We start from the raw sequence: 15148 nt of genomic DNA, 5'->3' as shown, positions 1-15148 counted from the left end.
TGCCGCCCCAAGCACGGCAGTCAGGTGGCCTTCGGCGGCATGCCTTCGGCAGGTCCGCTGGTAACGCGGATTCAGCGGCATGCCTGCTGGAGGTCCGCCGGTCCCGCGCCTTTGGCGTACCCGCCGCCGAATTGCCGCTGAAACCGCGGGACTGGCGGACCTCCTGCAGGCATGCCGCCGAAGGCAGCCTGACTGCTGCCTGCACGGCGGCCGGTAGGCTGCCGCCCCGGGCACGCGCTTGGTGTGCTGGTGCCTGGAGCCGCCCCTGGTCACAATTGTATTTGTTATTCAAAATTGTTCAGTGGACATTTTGTACAAATACATCAGCCTATGGACTATTTGGTGACCAGGTTACTGCAATCATTTATCCTAGTATGCAGTGTTTAGAACTAGCAATGTCTTCACTAGCAATGTGGCTGTGTAGTCGCGGCACCAGGGCTGGGAGAGAGCTCGCTGAGCGCTGTAAACCCCCCCCCCCCCCCAAGAGGGGAGTAGCTACCAGCCCAGCGCTGGTGCAGTGTCTACATTGCCACTTCACAGTGCTAAAACTTGCAGTGCTCGGGGCGGGTGTTCTTTCACACCCCTGAGCAAGAAAGTTGCAGTGCTGTAAAGTGGCAGTGTAGACAAGGCCTAAGGCCTTGGGTACACTTGCAGATTCACAGCACTGCCGCGAGTGTAGTCGCGCTGCCAGCGCTGTGAGAGCTCTCTTGCAGCGTTGCAAGTACTCCAACTCTCTGAGGGGAATAGCTTGCAGCACTGCGAGCGAGCGTGCAGCACTGCGAGCGAGCGTGCAGCACTGCAGGTGCTGATTACACTGGTGCTTTACAGCGCTGCACTCGGGGGGGGGGGGGTTTCACACCCCTGAGCGCAGCAAGTGCAGCACTGTGAATTGCCGGTGTAGCCAAGGCAAGAGTGCCTGAAGAAACCATTGGGGGTTGATTTTTTTTAGAGGAAGAAAGAACAGCACTCTAGGGAGTGAAATAGCAAGAGATAAGCAAGGGAATTTAAGAACATTTAAAAGCCTTTCGTGTTCTGTTTTGCAAAAGAAAGGGTGTTATATTTAGGAATGAATGTGGATCCAAGATTACAAATTCCTGCATTCCTTCCTGAGTGGAGGAAAGTAAATGTACCAAAACCAAAGTCGGTTCAGCAGACTTTACTTGCAGTTTTCTCTTGTCACATTTACAGTAATTTTTCAGGAATCTTTACTTTGACTTTGACGGAAGCTGGATTGGGCCCTTACAGTTCTTCCCTTTGGTGTTGGTGTATATGCTTAAAGCCCACCTTTTAACAATACTTATGAACTTTTCATAGTAAGCCTGTCTGTCTTACCACCTGAAATAGCTCCATTGTTTCTGTGGTTATCTATCCAGACAGACACTGGTCACATCACTGACTGGTGAAATGTGAAAGTTTGGTTTACAAAATCAAAGCCTTTATTGAGTTTGTGGAAAAATTGGAAATGTTAATTCTCCTATATATATAATTTTCAAACAGCCATAACAAGTTTTTTTCCTCCAATGTCCATACAAAAGAATTTGCTCCCAGTCCCAGAAGGCAACATTGTTTGCCAAGAATTTTTATGGCTGAGCTAAATGGAAAGCTAACACCTGACTTGCTCCTAATAATAATGGTGGGAATAAGGTCAGTAGTAAATGCAAAAGAACTCTAAGATTGAAAAGTAATAAAGGCAAAACTTATCTGCCTTTTGATATAGACATTGGCCTGGGGACTTCTCTTCCTACAACAAAATCAAAAGCCAATTTGGGCTAATTAGATCTGATAAAAGACCTTCAGTTTGCTGAGAAACTATTCATATAACAGGGTCTATAGAAATTCTGCTTCCGCCTCTGGAATGCCAAGACCCAACACTCCGAGGGCCCATTACTTTAATGGGAGTGCTAGAAGCAGGAGGACTTGCAGTTTTTTTCCTAGGATCACATGCTGGCCATGCTCTGAAAGACACCAGGCACTGAAAAATTAACACAACCAGACAAGCTAAAAATAGATGCTGAATTATTCTGGTGCCTTCATCAGCCTTTTTGTGGATAGAAATTTCCGCATGACATTTTACCCCTTGAATGGCTCACATCATGACTCCAACAAAAATTTATTGCCTGAAGTAGAAACAGCCAGAAGTAAAGGGTTAATCTACCTGGTCAAGTGTGCAAACAGTGAGAAACATAATAATGGCACCTTAGAAGCTGAAAGTAGCTTTGCAAACAAAGAGTCAGCTTCACACACCATTACACAATTAACAACAGGGAAAAAAACCTGCATCCTTTTAAAAGGCACGTGTGTGAGAGATTCAGAGAAAAGTTTCCGTAAGGTGAGGCCAATGAATACCTGGGTTGTGCTCCTATTTCCTTTAAACTCAGTGGCAAAACTCCCATTGACGTCAGGAGGATTCGGGCCTCTTTACATTCACAGATAAAAATTACATTTTCTTAAAGTTAAAGGGGCAAAATTCTGCTCTGAATTAAGTGAGTACAACTTCTACTTAAGTCAGAAGGAGCGAATAGCGTAGCTGAATTCGACGTATCGGAGCCGACTTACCCCGCTGTGAGGACGGCGGCAAAATTGACCTCCGCGGCTCCCCGTCGATGGCGCTTACTACCACCTCCGCTGGTGGAGTAAGAGCGTCGATTCGGGGATCGATTGTCGCGTCCCGACGAGATGCGATAATTCGATCCCCGAGAGATCGATTTCTACCCGCCGATTCAGGCAGGTAGTGTAGACCTACGTTCTGAGGAGATTTTGCCCCAGGTTGCTAAATTACCAAAACAGTTGTAAAAGAACGTTGTAGCTAAAAAGCTTGTTTTTTACATTAGAAATTCAAGGCTAGTCTAGCCTGTTTTTTCCTGGTATAGTAAGAATGACTAGAGAATTAGTAAGATTATGACATCAGGTATCTTTGAAGCAAAAGCTGGCTTTAATTCTGACTTTTAAAACTTTTGGGTTTTTCATTTATTTCTGTGGATACTTATTTAATTCAAATGCCTGAACAAATGGTTGGTCTCCTGGCTTGTAGTTCAATGCATATTCCCCTAAGTTACAGGGTAATTTGTGAGGGAGACTGTCATGCTGACACACAAACACACACACAAACTGCACAAGAATTTTTGCCTGAGATGCAGGTAAACATAACAGACCTACCAAATACATGTGATATAAGATGTGTGACACTTGGCAGGTCTGTAGACGCCTTCCACAGCATCCTGGAAGGAGTCTCCGGGTACGTCTTCACTACCCGCCGTATCCGCGGGTAGCAATCGATTTATCTGGGATCGATCTATCATGTCTCATTAAGACGCGATATAGCGATCCCCGAACACGCTCACTGTCGACTCCGGAACTCCACCAGAGTGAGCGGCGGTAGCGCAATCGACGGGGGAGCCGCAGCCATCGATCCTGCGCCATCTGGACCCCAGGTAATTTGATCCAAGATACTTCGACTTCAGCTGCGCTATTCGTGTAGCTGAAGTTGCGTATCTTGGATCGATCCCCAATCCTGGGATATGGAAATATGGACTCCTAGCATTCTGCAGCACTCCTATCCATGCAGTGCAGCTACACCTGTTCCAGTGTGTTCGGGCCCTAAGTGCTTATGGAGGGGGCTAGGGTTTATTCTTGATGAGTTAGATTTGTCCACCAAATACAGACTTGTGGATAGGCTGTATATGGCACAGATGTTTATACTTGTCCTGTACATCTGAATCTACCTCCATTGTCCTGCAACTCTGAACCTGTGTGCGCTGTTAGCTACCTCCAACAAATTTGTTGCTGGTTTTGGGGTTTTTTTTTTTTACTAGAAGGTTGTGTACATGTGCTAAACTTGTACATGGCACTGCTTCAGTGATAAACCTCTCCTTGACTCTTACTAGTACTGTTATGCCGAGAGGTACTAGTGACTGCATGGATCACAAACACTTCTTGAGATTGATGGCTGAGAACCTATCCTTCAGTTATCATAACTAAGTTAATCACATGTCCCCATCTAAGACAAAAGGGGTATGTGAACCTGCCCAGGAATTTTGGACTGAGTGGATAGTGGGGCTTTGCTGTGTCTGGGCTAGGGGTGTGTGTTTGCAGAACGCAGAGGACCCCAGACAGCCACACAGACAGCCTGAAGGAGCAGCTGAAAGCTGTGTCTGACCCTGGCAGAAACCTGTGAAGTTTCTGGGTTTGGGGAGAGGCTGAAAAGAGCATTCTTGGTGCTGTCAGCAAAAGAAGATGTTTCTGTTTGATTCCCCCTGTGTTCACAGCCACCAGACTTTGCACAGTCTTTATAAATAAACAAGACTGCAATAAAGAAATACATGACTGTCATGAATTTTTCCTCCTAACTAGAACAACCTACTAGGCACCAAATGTTTGGCTAACCATTCAGCTTAAAAAGTGTAACAATACACAGATTGAATGTTTCTCAATAAAGTTCAGTCCCAACTCCCTTTCCCTCTGTTGCAACAACTTCTGAGTTTTCCATGTCCTCATGGATTGGGTAAGTGTAAAGTTCCTCATTGTTAAGAATACTTATTTTGAGCTGTGAAAAGTAAGTGCAGGTCATCAGCATTACAATCACATTGTGATTCATACATCAGAATTCAGTGGAAAAACAGAAGTGTGATGCAATCTACAGTGGAAAATTTTTTTTAACATGTTACCACAAGAGACGTGGCATCTCAAATTAAGATGATTGTGCTTTAATTTTTTTAAAACTTTATTGTAAGACTCTGTAATAGCATCCAAGTGGCTAGGGGCTTTGTGCATTATTAGAATGACGATACAAACATTTATCCCATTTTAAGCAAGATTTTCTCTTCCATAGAACAATACACAATTCCCTCAGCACCTGCTACTGAGTGACCAGGATTCTACTCTTGGAATTCAATGAGATTTTCTTGTAAGCATCACCAGGCTCAATGACCAGTGACATGACTTGATAGAGTATTCCAGTATCAAGTGAAAGAAGTTCAATCACTTAGGGCTGGTCCACACTAACCCCCCAGTTCGAACTAAGATACGCAACTTCAGCTACGTGAATAACGTAGCTTAAGTCGAAGTACCTTAGTTCGAACTACAAAGTACTTACCGTGGGTCCACACGTGGCAGGCAGGCTCCCGTCGACTCCACGTACTCCTCTCGCGGAGCAGGAGTACCGGCGTCGATGGCGAGCACTTCCGGGATTGATTTATCGCGTCTAGACAAGACGCGATAAATCAATCCCAGAAGATCGATTGCTTACCGCCGAACCCGGAGGTAAGTATAGACATACCCTTAAACATAGTAATTTTTTTTTGTTAGTGACTACCCTTCCCATGGTCCTCAGGACAAAATCAAAACAGACTGCAGCAAGTAACTCAAAGGGACCATATGTATGTACATCCTGGGAGAATCCTTTACTGGTCAAACCACTTCACTTGCACCTGCATCTCTAGCTTCAGCTGTTAATTCTTTTTGTGCAGTAACTTGATGGAACAAAACAATGATGGGCAGAATTTTCAAGTCTGGTTGCCTGAAGTTCTTATGTACATCTGAAATTTCCTCATGGTGGAAGTGCCACTTTCTATCAGTATGCAGTGGCATAGCCATGTTGGTCCCAGGATATTAGAGACAAAATGGATGAGGTAATATCTTTTATTGGACCAACAAGCTTTAGAGCTACATGAAGATTTTCTTCAGGTCTGGGACTACTCAAACTGTCACTGCTAAATACAAGGTTTGAACAGATTATTTACCATAAGCAGTTAACACATATTTCACGGTGACCATTCAAGGTGAAATGGCCTATTAACACCCTTCCAATCATAGGGAGGAAAAGGGTGGGGAAGCAGCTGTGGGTATTGTTAGTGGGTTACAGATTGTTGTAATAAGCTATAAATCCAGAGTCTTTATGCAGTCCCTGATTTCTAGAGTCTTGCGAAGTTATAAATTTAAGATCTCAGGCTCATCTTTTGAAAGTGTTGTGTAGGTTTCCTTTGAGGGTGAGGACTGATACAGAGCAATTGCTTTGTGAAAAGTGTTTGCTCACAGGTGATATGGTGTTTTTGTCTTTTATTAGCTGTGCCTGGCTATTCCTAGATGACATGGGGAGAAGTACTATAGCAAGGGGATTGGAGGGCTGGGCAGCCTAGTGGTTAGAGCACTTGGTTTTTTTTTTTTTTTTTGGCTCCTGATTGGTTGAGGAGCCTCAGTCTTTAAGGCGGAGGGGGATAGGACTCATGCCCTCCCTCACCACTGGGTCCAAGCCCAGGGGCCAGTGTGCATCAACCCCTGAAGAGGGGGATGCCTCCCAGTAGGGAGTCTAAATTCACTGTCCTGGGTTACTTCCTATAATGTCTGTTCAGTTTTGCTTCACTCACTTTGAGTATGTCTTCACTACCAATGTTAAAGCGCTGCCACGGCAGCGCTTTAATGTGGCTGTGTAGTCGCGGCTCCAGCGCTGGGACGCTTTAACATTGGTAGTGAAGACATATCCAAAGTGAGCGAAGCAAAACCAAACAGACATTTCAGGAAAAAAAGCCACACCCAATGAGGGGAGTAGCTATCAGCGCTGGGAGCATGACTCCCAGTGCTGTAACACTGTCTACACTGCCACTTTACGGTGCTGAAACTTGCATCGCTCAGGGGTGTGTTTTTTTTTCACACCCCTGAGCAAAAAAGTTTCAGCGCTGTAAAGTGGCAGTGTAGACAAGGCCTTAGTTACCTCAGGTGCTGGAGGCTTTTAGGTCTCCCTCACAGTCTCCCGTCCCTTCACTGGAGAGACAGTGCTTACTCCCAGGTGCTGCCTTGGCTGACAGACCAGTTCAGGGGTCGGCAACGTTCGGCATGCGGCTTGCCAGGGTAAGCACACTGGCGGGCCGGGCCAGTTTTATTTACCTGCTGACGCGGCAGGTTCGGCCGATTGCGGCCCCCACTGGCCGCGGTTCACTGTCCTGGACCAATGGGGGCGGCGAGAAGCGGCGCGGGTGAGCGATGTTCTGGTCGTGGCTTCTTGCTGCCCCGCGATCGGCCAAACCTGCCACGTCAGCAGGTAAATAAAAGTGGCCCGGCCCGCCAGGGTGCTTACCCTGGCAAGCCGCGTGCCGAACGTTGCCGGCCCCTGGACTAGTTAGTGATCCTTCCCCTGAAGTAGGGAGGCAGCTAGCTCCTGCCTCTTCACCAGTCAGGCCCAAAGTCAGGCCCCTTTCTCCCCCCCCCCTCCCTCCAGGCTTCGCATTGGCTGCAGGTATAATGCAGCCGGGCTAGCTGGGTCCAAAGGCTCTCTTTACTCCCTGGTATGCTGGTGGGGCAGTTTCTCTGATTCATCACAAGCACTCTATAGTACTCTAAATAGTTTAGCTTAACATTTGCCTACCCCTATTTTGTAGATTTATCACTGTACAATATTTTTTTTCTAGGCTAACATGCATGATAAGGAGCAGGGAGAAATTTCCACTTATGAAACACATACTTAAAATTAGCTTCATTGAAAGCAGGTACACAAATATCCTCCTTTTGGTGTCATTTAACAAATGCATGATTAGCCAAAGGTGTCACGGTAATTTTGTTCTTCAAGCATCAGTTTCCCATCTTTGATTCCTTTCTTCTCATGCATGCAAAACCATATCTGGTACAGAGCTAAAAATCCAGTGCCAGAATTGCAAAGCTTTGATAGAATCCATTTTTATACCAAGTCTTAGAGTCTGTTCCTAACTCTGTGGTGAATGAGCTCTAATCCCCAGTTATTGTTTCTGCTACCATCTGCATCCCCTGGTGAGGAGGAAATGTTATGTCAGCATGGTCTTCTCACCAAGCTGCTTCTAAATGTCATGTCTCCATCAGGCTGAAAGTCAGAAGTTCACTTTCAGTCTCCTCTCCTGTGGATTAAATGGCACTGAGTTCACTAGACTGGGCCACTGTTGTCCATATTCCACTTAGCTGGTTGTAGCAGGATCTCCCCATCTAGCAGAGCTTGGAATGGTAGCTCTACAAAGTTGATATACAATTCCTCATTGCTAGAGCCACTAATGAATTATTTTACTACATTTACTGTTTTCTTTTATCTGAATTATCTGGCAAAAAGGTTGTACTTAAGGCAGACTCTATACCGGGGCAGGCAACCTCTGACACGCATGCCAAAGGCGGCACACAAGCTGATTTTCAATGGCACTCACACTGCCCGGGTCCTGGCCACCGGTCCAGGGTGCTCTGCATTTTAATTTGAAATGAATCTTCTTAAACATTTTAAAAACCTTATTTACTTTACATACAACAATAGTTTAGTTATGTAATATAGACTTATAGAGAGAGATCTTCTAAAAACGTTAAAATGTATTACTGGCACATGAAACCTTAAATTAGAGTGAAGAAATGAAGACTCAGCATACCACGTTTCATTGCAATATATAAGAAACATACTGGGACCAATCCAATGTCTTTTGAAGTCAGTGGGAGTCTTCTCATTGATTCCAGTGGACATTTGGATGAGGTCTATTGCATCATGTATATCTTAAAACTAATTTAAGATAAACTTGTCTTTGTCATATCACATGAACAAATCAAATAAAAATTACAATTATTTTTTAGAATTTCATATTATGTAAATTGTGGTATCTGTGATGTAATAGAATGTTATACTCTGTGATAGATTTAGCAAACCAAGGAATGCCAGAAGGATTGCACAGGAAGCAAAGTAAATATTTAACAATTAAAAGTATTTCTGTGTAGAACAGCTCCCAGAAGTTGGTTAGTGGGTACAAATGACAATTAACGCTGATTAATTCATTTTTTTAGTTTGCAGTAAAATTTTTACAGAAATCAGAACAAACGTATAAAACACAGCACCTACACATACTACCTGCGTATATAATTACAGCATCAGAAGTCTATATTCACGCTCCCCTATGAGTGTTTCACATTTTAACTATCAAAAAGTTAAACTTCAGTGTTACATTTTTATACAGGTGTATTATTTACTACATGGATTGAAACAGGTGTTTCAAAATGCTTCACATATACAGTGTGGAAGTGAACTTCTAAACTGGGGATTTCATTCGTGAATACTGTGGGCCGTGGAGCTATACTGATTCATAACACTTGAAAATCTAGCTTGTGTCCTTTTACACTTCCTCTCAGTCTAAGAGCCAAATGTATAACTGCTTTTAAAATAAGTGCAAAAGACCTAAAAATGACAGACAGCAGAAAACAGAAAATTGGATTGATGTAGATGTGATTTCCTTGATTTTTATTAAATTTTCTGTAAGCTGAGTTTCAAGATTCATCATTTTATAAAAGTGAGAAAGCCCCAGATTTGTGGATCTCTTGTAATGAAATAGTTGATTGGTAGTGTACTTGCAGTCAGATGTTTCTTCCTTTAAACTGTAGATATCAGTAAAATAAGAGCTAGTAGTCTCAATTATTCATATACATATCCAATATAGTTGAATTATTTTGTAACAGTGGAGAGATGGTTAAAATATAGACTTCCTCTGCTGTAGAAAGCATATGCTCTATTATGTTACCTTTATTACATATAATCAAGAGCCAAAGTTTTGGCCCAAAGATCTTTATCAAGGATAGATGCAAGTTAATTATTCTACTGGACCTTTGATAAAGTCTCCTGTATATGTCATTACAAAGGGATATACTGGTTGGAACATGTTTTAGTACTGCCAAGCACCCACATATTCTACCGCTAATTGGCAGAATGACTACCCAAATGGTGCTATGACAGATTGTGTGGTGAAGATGATCTAGACACTGCAGACAAGACAATTACTAGACAGCTCCTACATAAGTAGCAATGCTGGAGCAGCACAGGACTTTACCACATTAGATTAAAAACCCTCTACTCCCCTGCCTGTGGTAACAGTAGGTCCCTTTAGTTCATTCTTTTGCAGATGATATAAATACATTCCTCCAGTGATGATACATAATATAGATAAAGCTATTCCTATACAACTAATTTTTTGTTGAACTAAGTTGATAAATCATTCAGAATACAGTGTTATGGCTAACTGATGGTGTGGTTGTCCAGGATAACTCCAGGTGATTTACCTTGTTGGACCAGAACTTCTCAAACTCTTAGTGATCCCATATGACACCTCAAAAGTCATCAGATTTGGTCCTACATATAGCACATTTGTCAACATGAATATTCATTTACTACATCTATGCATTCACTCTCAAGTCATACAAACTCTGGCTCAAACATGGAACCCTTCCTTGGGCAAAGGTCCCATTGAAAGATGGTGATGCTCTGATGCAACACAACTATGATTTGCTATAGCACAGGGGTAGGCAACCTATGGCACGCGTGCCGAAGGCGGCATGCAAGCTGATTTTCAGTGGCACTCACACTGCCTGGGTCCTGGCCTCCGGGGAGCTCTGCATTTTAATTTAATTTTAAGTGAAGCTTCTTAAACAGTTTAAAAACCTTATTTACTTTACATACAACAATAGTTTAGTTATATATTATAGACTTGTAGAAAGAGACCTTCTAAAAATGTTAAAATGTATTACCGGCATGCGAAACCTTAAATTAGAGTGAATAAATGAAGACTCAGCACACCACTTCTGAAAGGTTGCCAAGCCCTGCTATAGCAACATCTCACACAGTGATGCAAGCTGGTGATAAAGCAACGCAATGCTCAAGAAATTTGCATATGGGGCATGGTCAGCTGTTAATGCCTATAAATCACTTACATTAGAAATGTTAAAGCTTGAAATGGAGGCTGCAGAGAACTTTGTTTATACTCATCCGATCATTTACCCCACGCCTGTGAACTGTCCCTAGTAGTTGCTACCGTATCCCTCAGTGCTGTCCTGAGCCCACATTAATGAATCTTGCTCAGTGACACCGCCGCCTCCCCCTGTGCACGCACCCAGGTGCGGCCCTGGCTTGTCTCTGACACCCATCGTCATCGCGGTGTTGGTCCCGCCCAATTCACAAGCCGTGGCGCGGGGATGCCCCGTGTGACCCCCGCTTCTCAACCACCCCCACAGCCGGGGTTTTGCCCTTTCCTGTCTCGCCTACCCCAGCCCCGCCGGCTTCAGTTGCTGGCGCGTGACACGCACAATCAGGCGCGCGGCGGGGCCCCTCGCGCGCGGCCCGACACACAAGCTCCCGCCAGGTACAGCGCGGACCTGTGTCCCGCTACCTCCCCCGCGCTCTGATTGGCGGCCGACGCGGCCTGTACCGTGCGAGGAGCGGCCAACCTGGGCCGGACCCGGAGGCGGAACTTCCGCTTGGCAGCGGCGCCAGGAGCCGGCCGGCGCAAGTGAGGCGTTGTCTCCCCTCCCCCCCCCCCGGAGCGAGACCCCCTCTTGTGCAATACGCCACTCAGGGCGTCGCCATAGGCTGAGCGCTAGCCCCCGCCCCGCCCCCGCTTTGCCGCAACTAGGTGGGTATCTCGGCTGGCTTCGGGGCTGCTGCGCCCCCCGGGGTCATTGTGGGGGGCGCCGCTCTGGGACCGGGGGACACGTGACGTAATCCTGGTGGGGGAGGGTCCGTGCCCGCGCCCGCCTCCTCTGTCAGGGGACCAGGAAGAGGCTGCACCGAGCGTGTCCCCGTGTGGCCGGCTGCCTCCCCCCGCCCAGCCCAGCCCGCCGCCGCCGTGCGGCTGTTTCCGGGTGTGACCCTCGCCGCAGCGCGCTCCTCCCTGCCGGGCTGGGGAGGTGGAGTTAGGCGGGAGCCGAGTCCCCTGTGCTGCGCCTGGGGAGCCGCACAGCGCGGGGGTGGGGGGCACGTGTGAAGGCGGGCCAGGAGCCAGGCAGGATTTCCCCCCACACACACAGCTGGCGGGGAGGGGGGACAGCTGCGGATACCCCCCATTTCCCTCTCTTCTCCCCCAAAGCTGCTCCGGGGGGCCCGGCCCTGTGGCCCCCCCAGGAAGCTGGCACGAGGGGGGGGCTGGCTGAGGAAGCCACCCCACTGTTCTGCCCCTGCAGCGGGCGGCTGAGGACACACACCCTTCGGCTGGCCGAGCATTGAGATACGTGAGGCCCCCCCACTCCCCGTGCTTTAGGGCAAAAGGACAGGCACAGCCCAGCCTAGGCGCGCTCGGTGTCACCGAAACGATGGGCTGGGGAGGAGCCCCAGACCCACCAGCCACGAGCAGCCCCACACCGCGGCGTACCGGGGTGTGGGGACCGGCGGGGAGTTCGGCCAGTAAATGGAAGGAGCCTTCCCGCTAACGTGGGGAGGGGGGGCGGCTCCTTGGCGGAATCAGGAGCAGCTGCCGCTGTTTGCTGGGGGTTTCCTGGGGAACCTGCTATTGGAAGGCGGCTGGAGCGAGTTCCCAGGGGGGGAAGCAACAGCCGGAGCCAGGGGCCGCCCCATTCCTGCTGCAGTCCTGCCCTCGGGGGGCGGGAGGGGCGGGGTGGTGAAGCGGAGAGGCATTAGATCCGCCTCTCTCATTGATGAAATTTAAATTCTTGTGCGTTTACCTTTAACCATTTTGTCCAAGACTAAGAGCCAGCTATTCCAGGGGACAAGTGTAGGAAGGAGCTGGGAGGAACCGAGCGGAGGAAAAATCTCCCCCAGTTCCTTCATTATTTTTCTTTTTGCGTGTGTGGGCGGCTTCTCTGGTGGGATTTTTCTTCCCCCAAGGGAGTGATTAAATACCCTTTAAAATTATTGATACTATATAACTGGTTGACTAAACCAGACAGGGAAACGTCTTCTACTACACAAGGTGGCGACAAGGGGAAAATTGCCTCGCCTGGCGTTTATAGTGTAGTTTTGGTACATTCTCTATTTATAAAAGGAAAATATTTATTTTATTAAAGAACGGGAAAATGTCACTTGCACAAGGTAAGTGGGTGTGCTTTTATTTTTTCTGAGCGGCTTCAGCTCTGCATGTTGGCTGATTTATTTTTTCAATAGCTTCCTGTAGTCCTGGCAGCATAGTTGGTGGGGGCTTGGACGCGTCAGTTTGATCGGTTCCAGAGTTACCCTTTGCAAGATTTTGGTGGCGGTGGTGTTAATTTGATTGCTAAATTTGACGATAGGGGCCTGCCATTCTGTCCTGGCTGGGCTCACTTATCTGTGTATGTTTCTTTTCCGTTTTACTGCAGCGACAGTCAAACCGGGTTGAGGCAGCTGCCGCTGTATCTGTAGTGAATAACAGACGAGATCTGGGGTCCACAGAGGATTATCGCAATGCTCAAATGTCTCCCCTTCATTTATTTAAGGGGGGGAGGCACTGAGCTTGTGTGTCTGTTCTCCTTTTTTGGAGGTTCGGGTAGGCTCTGGCCGTCTCCTCGCTCTGTGCGTATACGTGGTCAGAGTTTCCGATTCATTTATTGCGAAACAAGGGACTAGACCAGAAGTGGTCACTTTAGGAGGCGAAATTACTTCGCATTGCTGTTGCATTTTTTCCTCCTTTGAACTGATTCTTAAGATTTTTGAAAATAAAAACAAATCGAATGTCTGTGCTTTATGTACATAGCATATTCGGGCCTGTCAACAAAATAACCCTCCCTATAGTAAGGGTAGTAGTGATAACCCTATCTTCTGGATGTATGTATAAATGTGTAGTAGAGAAGACTGAGTAAAAATTTGGCTTTGAAAACAAGTCTTATTAACTCTGCATGTGTGCCTAGGCATTGCAGAACACTTACTATGTAAATGGATCTACTGTTTGCAGTCACCCTGTGACATCTGAGCAGAATGTGATGAATTAAAGGGGGAAACCTACAGCCGTTTTCCTCAAGTCAGCAGTCAGAGAATTACTGAGATAAGCCACTTTTCACCATTAATAAACTGCAAAATGTATCTCTTTTTAAAATATGTCTTAAAATTACAATTGGCATTTCTCTGGCTACTGGTGGAGGTGGCCATCTTGCAGAAAAGTGGTATCATTTATGAAACTGACAACTTTAGAAACCTCTGTAAGACTATAAACAGGTTTCAAAAACTATTTGCCTAGAATTTGACAGAGTATTTACATTTTTTCCTGCCATTTAAATCAATATTAAAACACTTGGAAATTTAGTCTGCACTGCTAATGTCAAATGATATTTTTCACTATGATAATATCATCACTAGGCTTAGAAATCCATTTATGTCTCACCTTAAAATCTAAACTGGCTATGTGTTAATAGCAAAACTGCTTCTTAGCTTGTACACATAAAGTATTAGCCTGAGCAGAATGGCTTCATATATCTTATAATGAGTGGAATGTCCGCTTACATCCTTAAAACACAGGTTCTTTTTAGCAATATAAAAAAGAAAATCAAAGAAGATGGTTGAGAGGAGTGGGTGGATATGGAAGGCTTCTAAAAAGATGGAATGAACTAATACAAATTACTTTAGTATATTAGAGAATGCACATTACTAAAGTCTCATCCTGTGACATACAGAGTGCCCTGAACTCCTGATAGCGCTTTTGAGGTTTAGCTGTTCTTTACTTAATTGACATGGACAGCAGGGTGGATAAAAAACAATGATTAAAAAAAAAATTGGATTTTTTTTTATTTAAACCACTTTTTTTATAAAATGCTTTTTGAGGAAAAAACCTATCTAAAAATAGATACATTATAGCTCAACGATATCTCATCATGGAATAGGGATTATAAATTCTAATTCTATAGTATGAGACAATATATTTATGTAATGTTTAAGAAAAGTTTTGTAAAAGAGTTCCAATAGTTCATGGAATTAGGGACCCAATTTTATGGAGTTCCACGGACTTCTGTATAGATTATTTAGGTTAATCTTTCTATCTACCCAATGGGACTCAGTGGTAAGCCTAGAAGATACCATCAGAGATGCTTAGTTTTGCAGTTCTCAAACTGTGGATTTTTGTCTCCAGAGATAACATGCTTGTTAACAGCAAAAATGTTTTTAAATAAATAATATATAGAGGTGAGAAATAACAGACCTCAACCCTATTGTCCCTCTGCAAATTTGTGAACACAGAGTCAATCCCTTACCTCTCTAAAAGTGCAAAGTTTCAAAAAGTTAAATGAATAGAAGATTGTTGGGGGCGGAATAGATCTGGACAAGGAGAAGAAGTCTGGAGATAAATGTGAGACTGGAGGGACAGGCAGTAGAAACAAAAGTGAAACTGTTTGAGCAGCGTATTCCAGGAGTCTTGAGGTCTTTCTGAGTGTAGCCTTCATTGATTTGAAATCTACCATACCATCTCTCACTAGAAGGGCA

General features: G+C 45.3%; 1 protein-coding gene across 2 annotated transcripts in view; it reads left to right on the top strand.

Annotated features, from left to right (window-relative positions):
* Positions 1 to 11089: 11089 nt before the first annotated feature.
* The window catches only part of UGP2 (UDP-glucose pyrophosphorylase 2), a 41517-nt gene continuing 37458 nt past the window's right edge, over positions 11090 to 15148 (top strand). Inside the window, exon 1 of one of the 2 annotated variants that reach the window (XM_008172375.4) lies at positions 11090 to 11384. Coding sequence is in view for 1 of the 2 variants with exons in the window: in XM_005287209.5 (XP_005287266.1) it covers positions 12781 to 12796 (16 nt within the window). In the remaining variant the exon portion in view is untranslated. Of the gene's footprint in view, positions 11385 to 11513; positions 12797 to 15148 lie in introns of those variants that run through there. The other variant, XM_005287209.5, reaches the window with a different exon arrangement.

This window comes from Chrysemys picta, chromosome 3 (assembly GCF_011386835.1).
Source record: "Chrysemys picta bellii isolate R12L10 chromosome 3, ASM1138683v2, whole genome shotgun sequence".
Lineage (NCBI taxonomy): Eukaryota > Metazoa > Chordata > Testudines > Emydidae > Chrysemys > Chrysemys picta.
The sequence above is the reverse complement of the archived record's forward strand: the minus strand, read 5'-3'. Positions and strand labels throughout refer to the sequence as shown.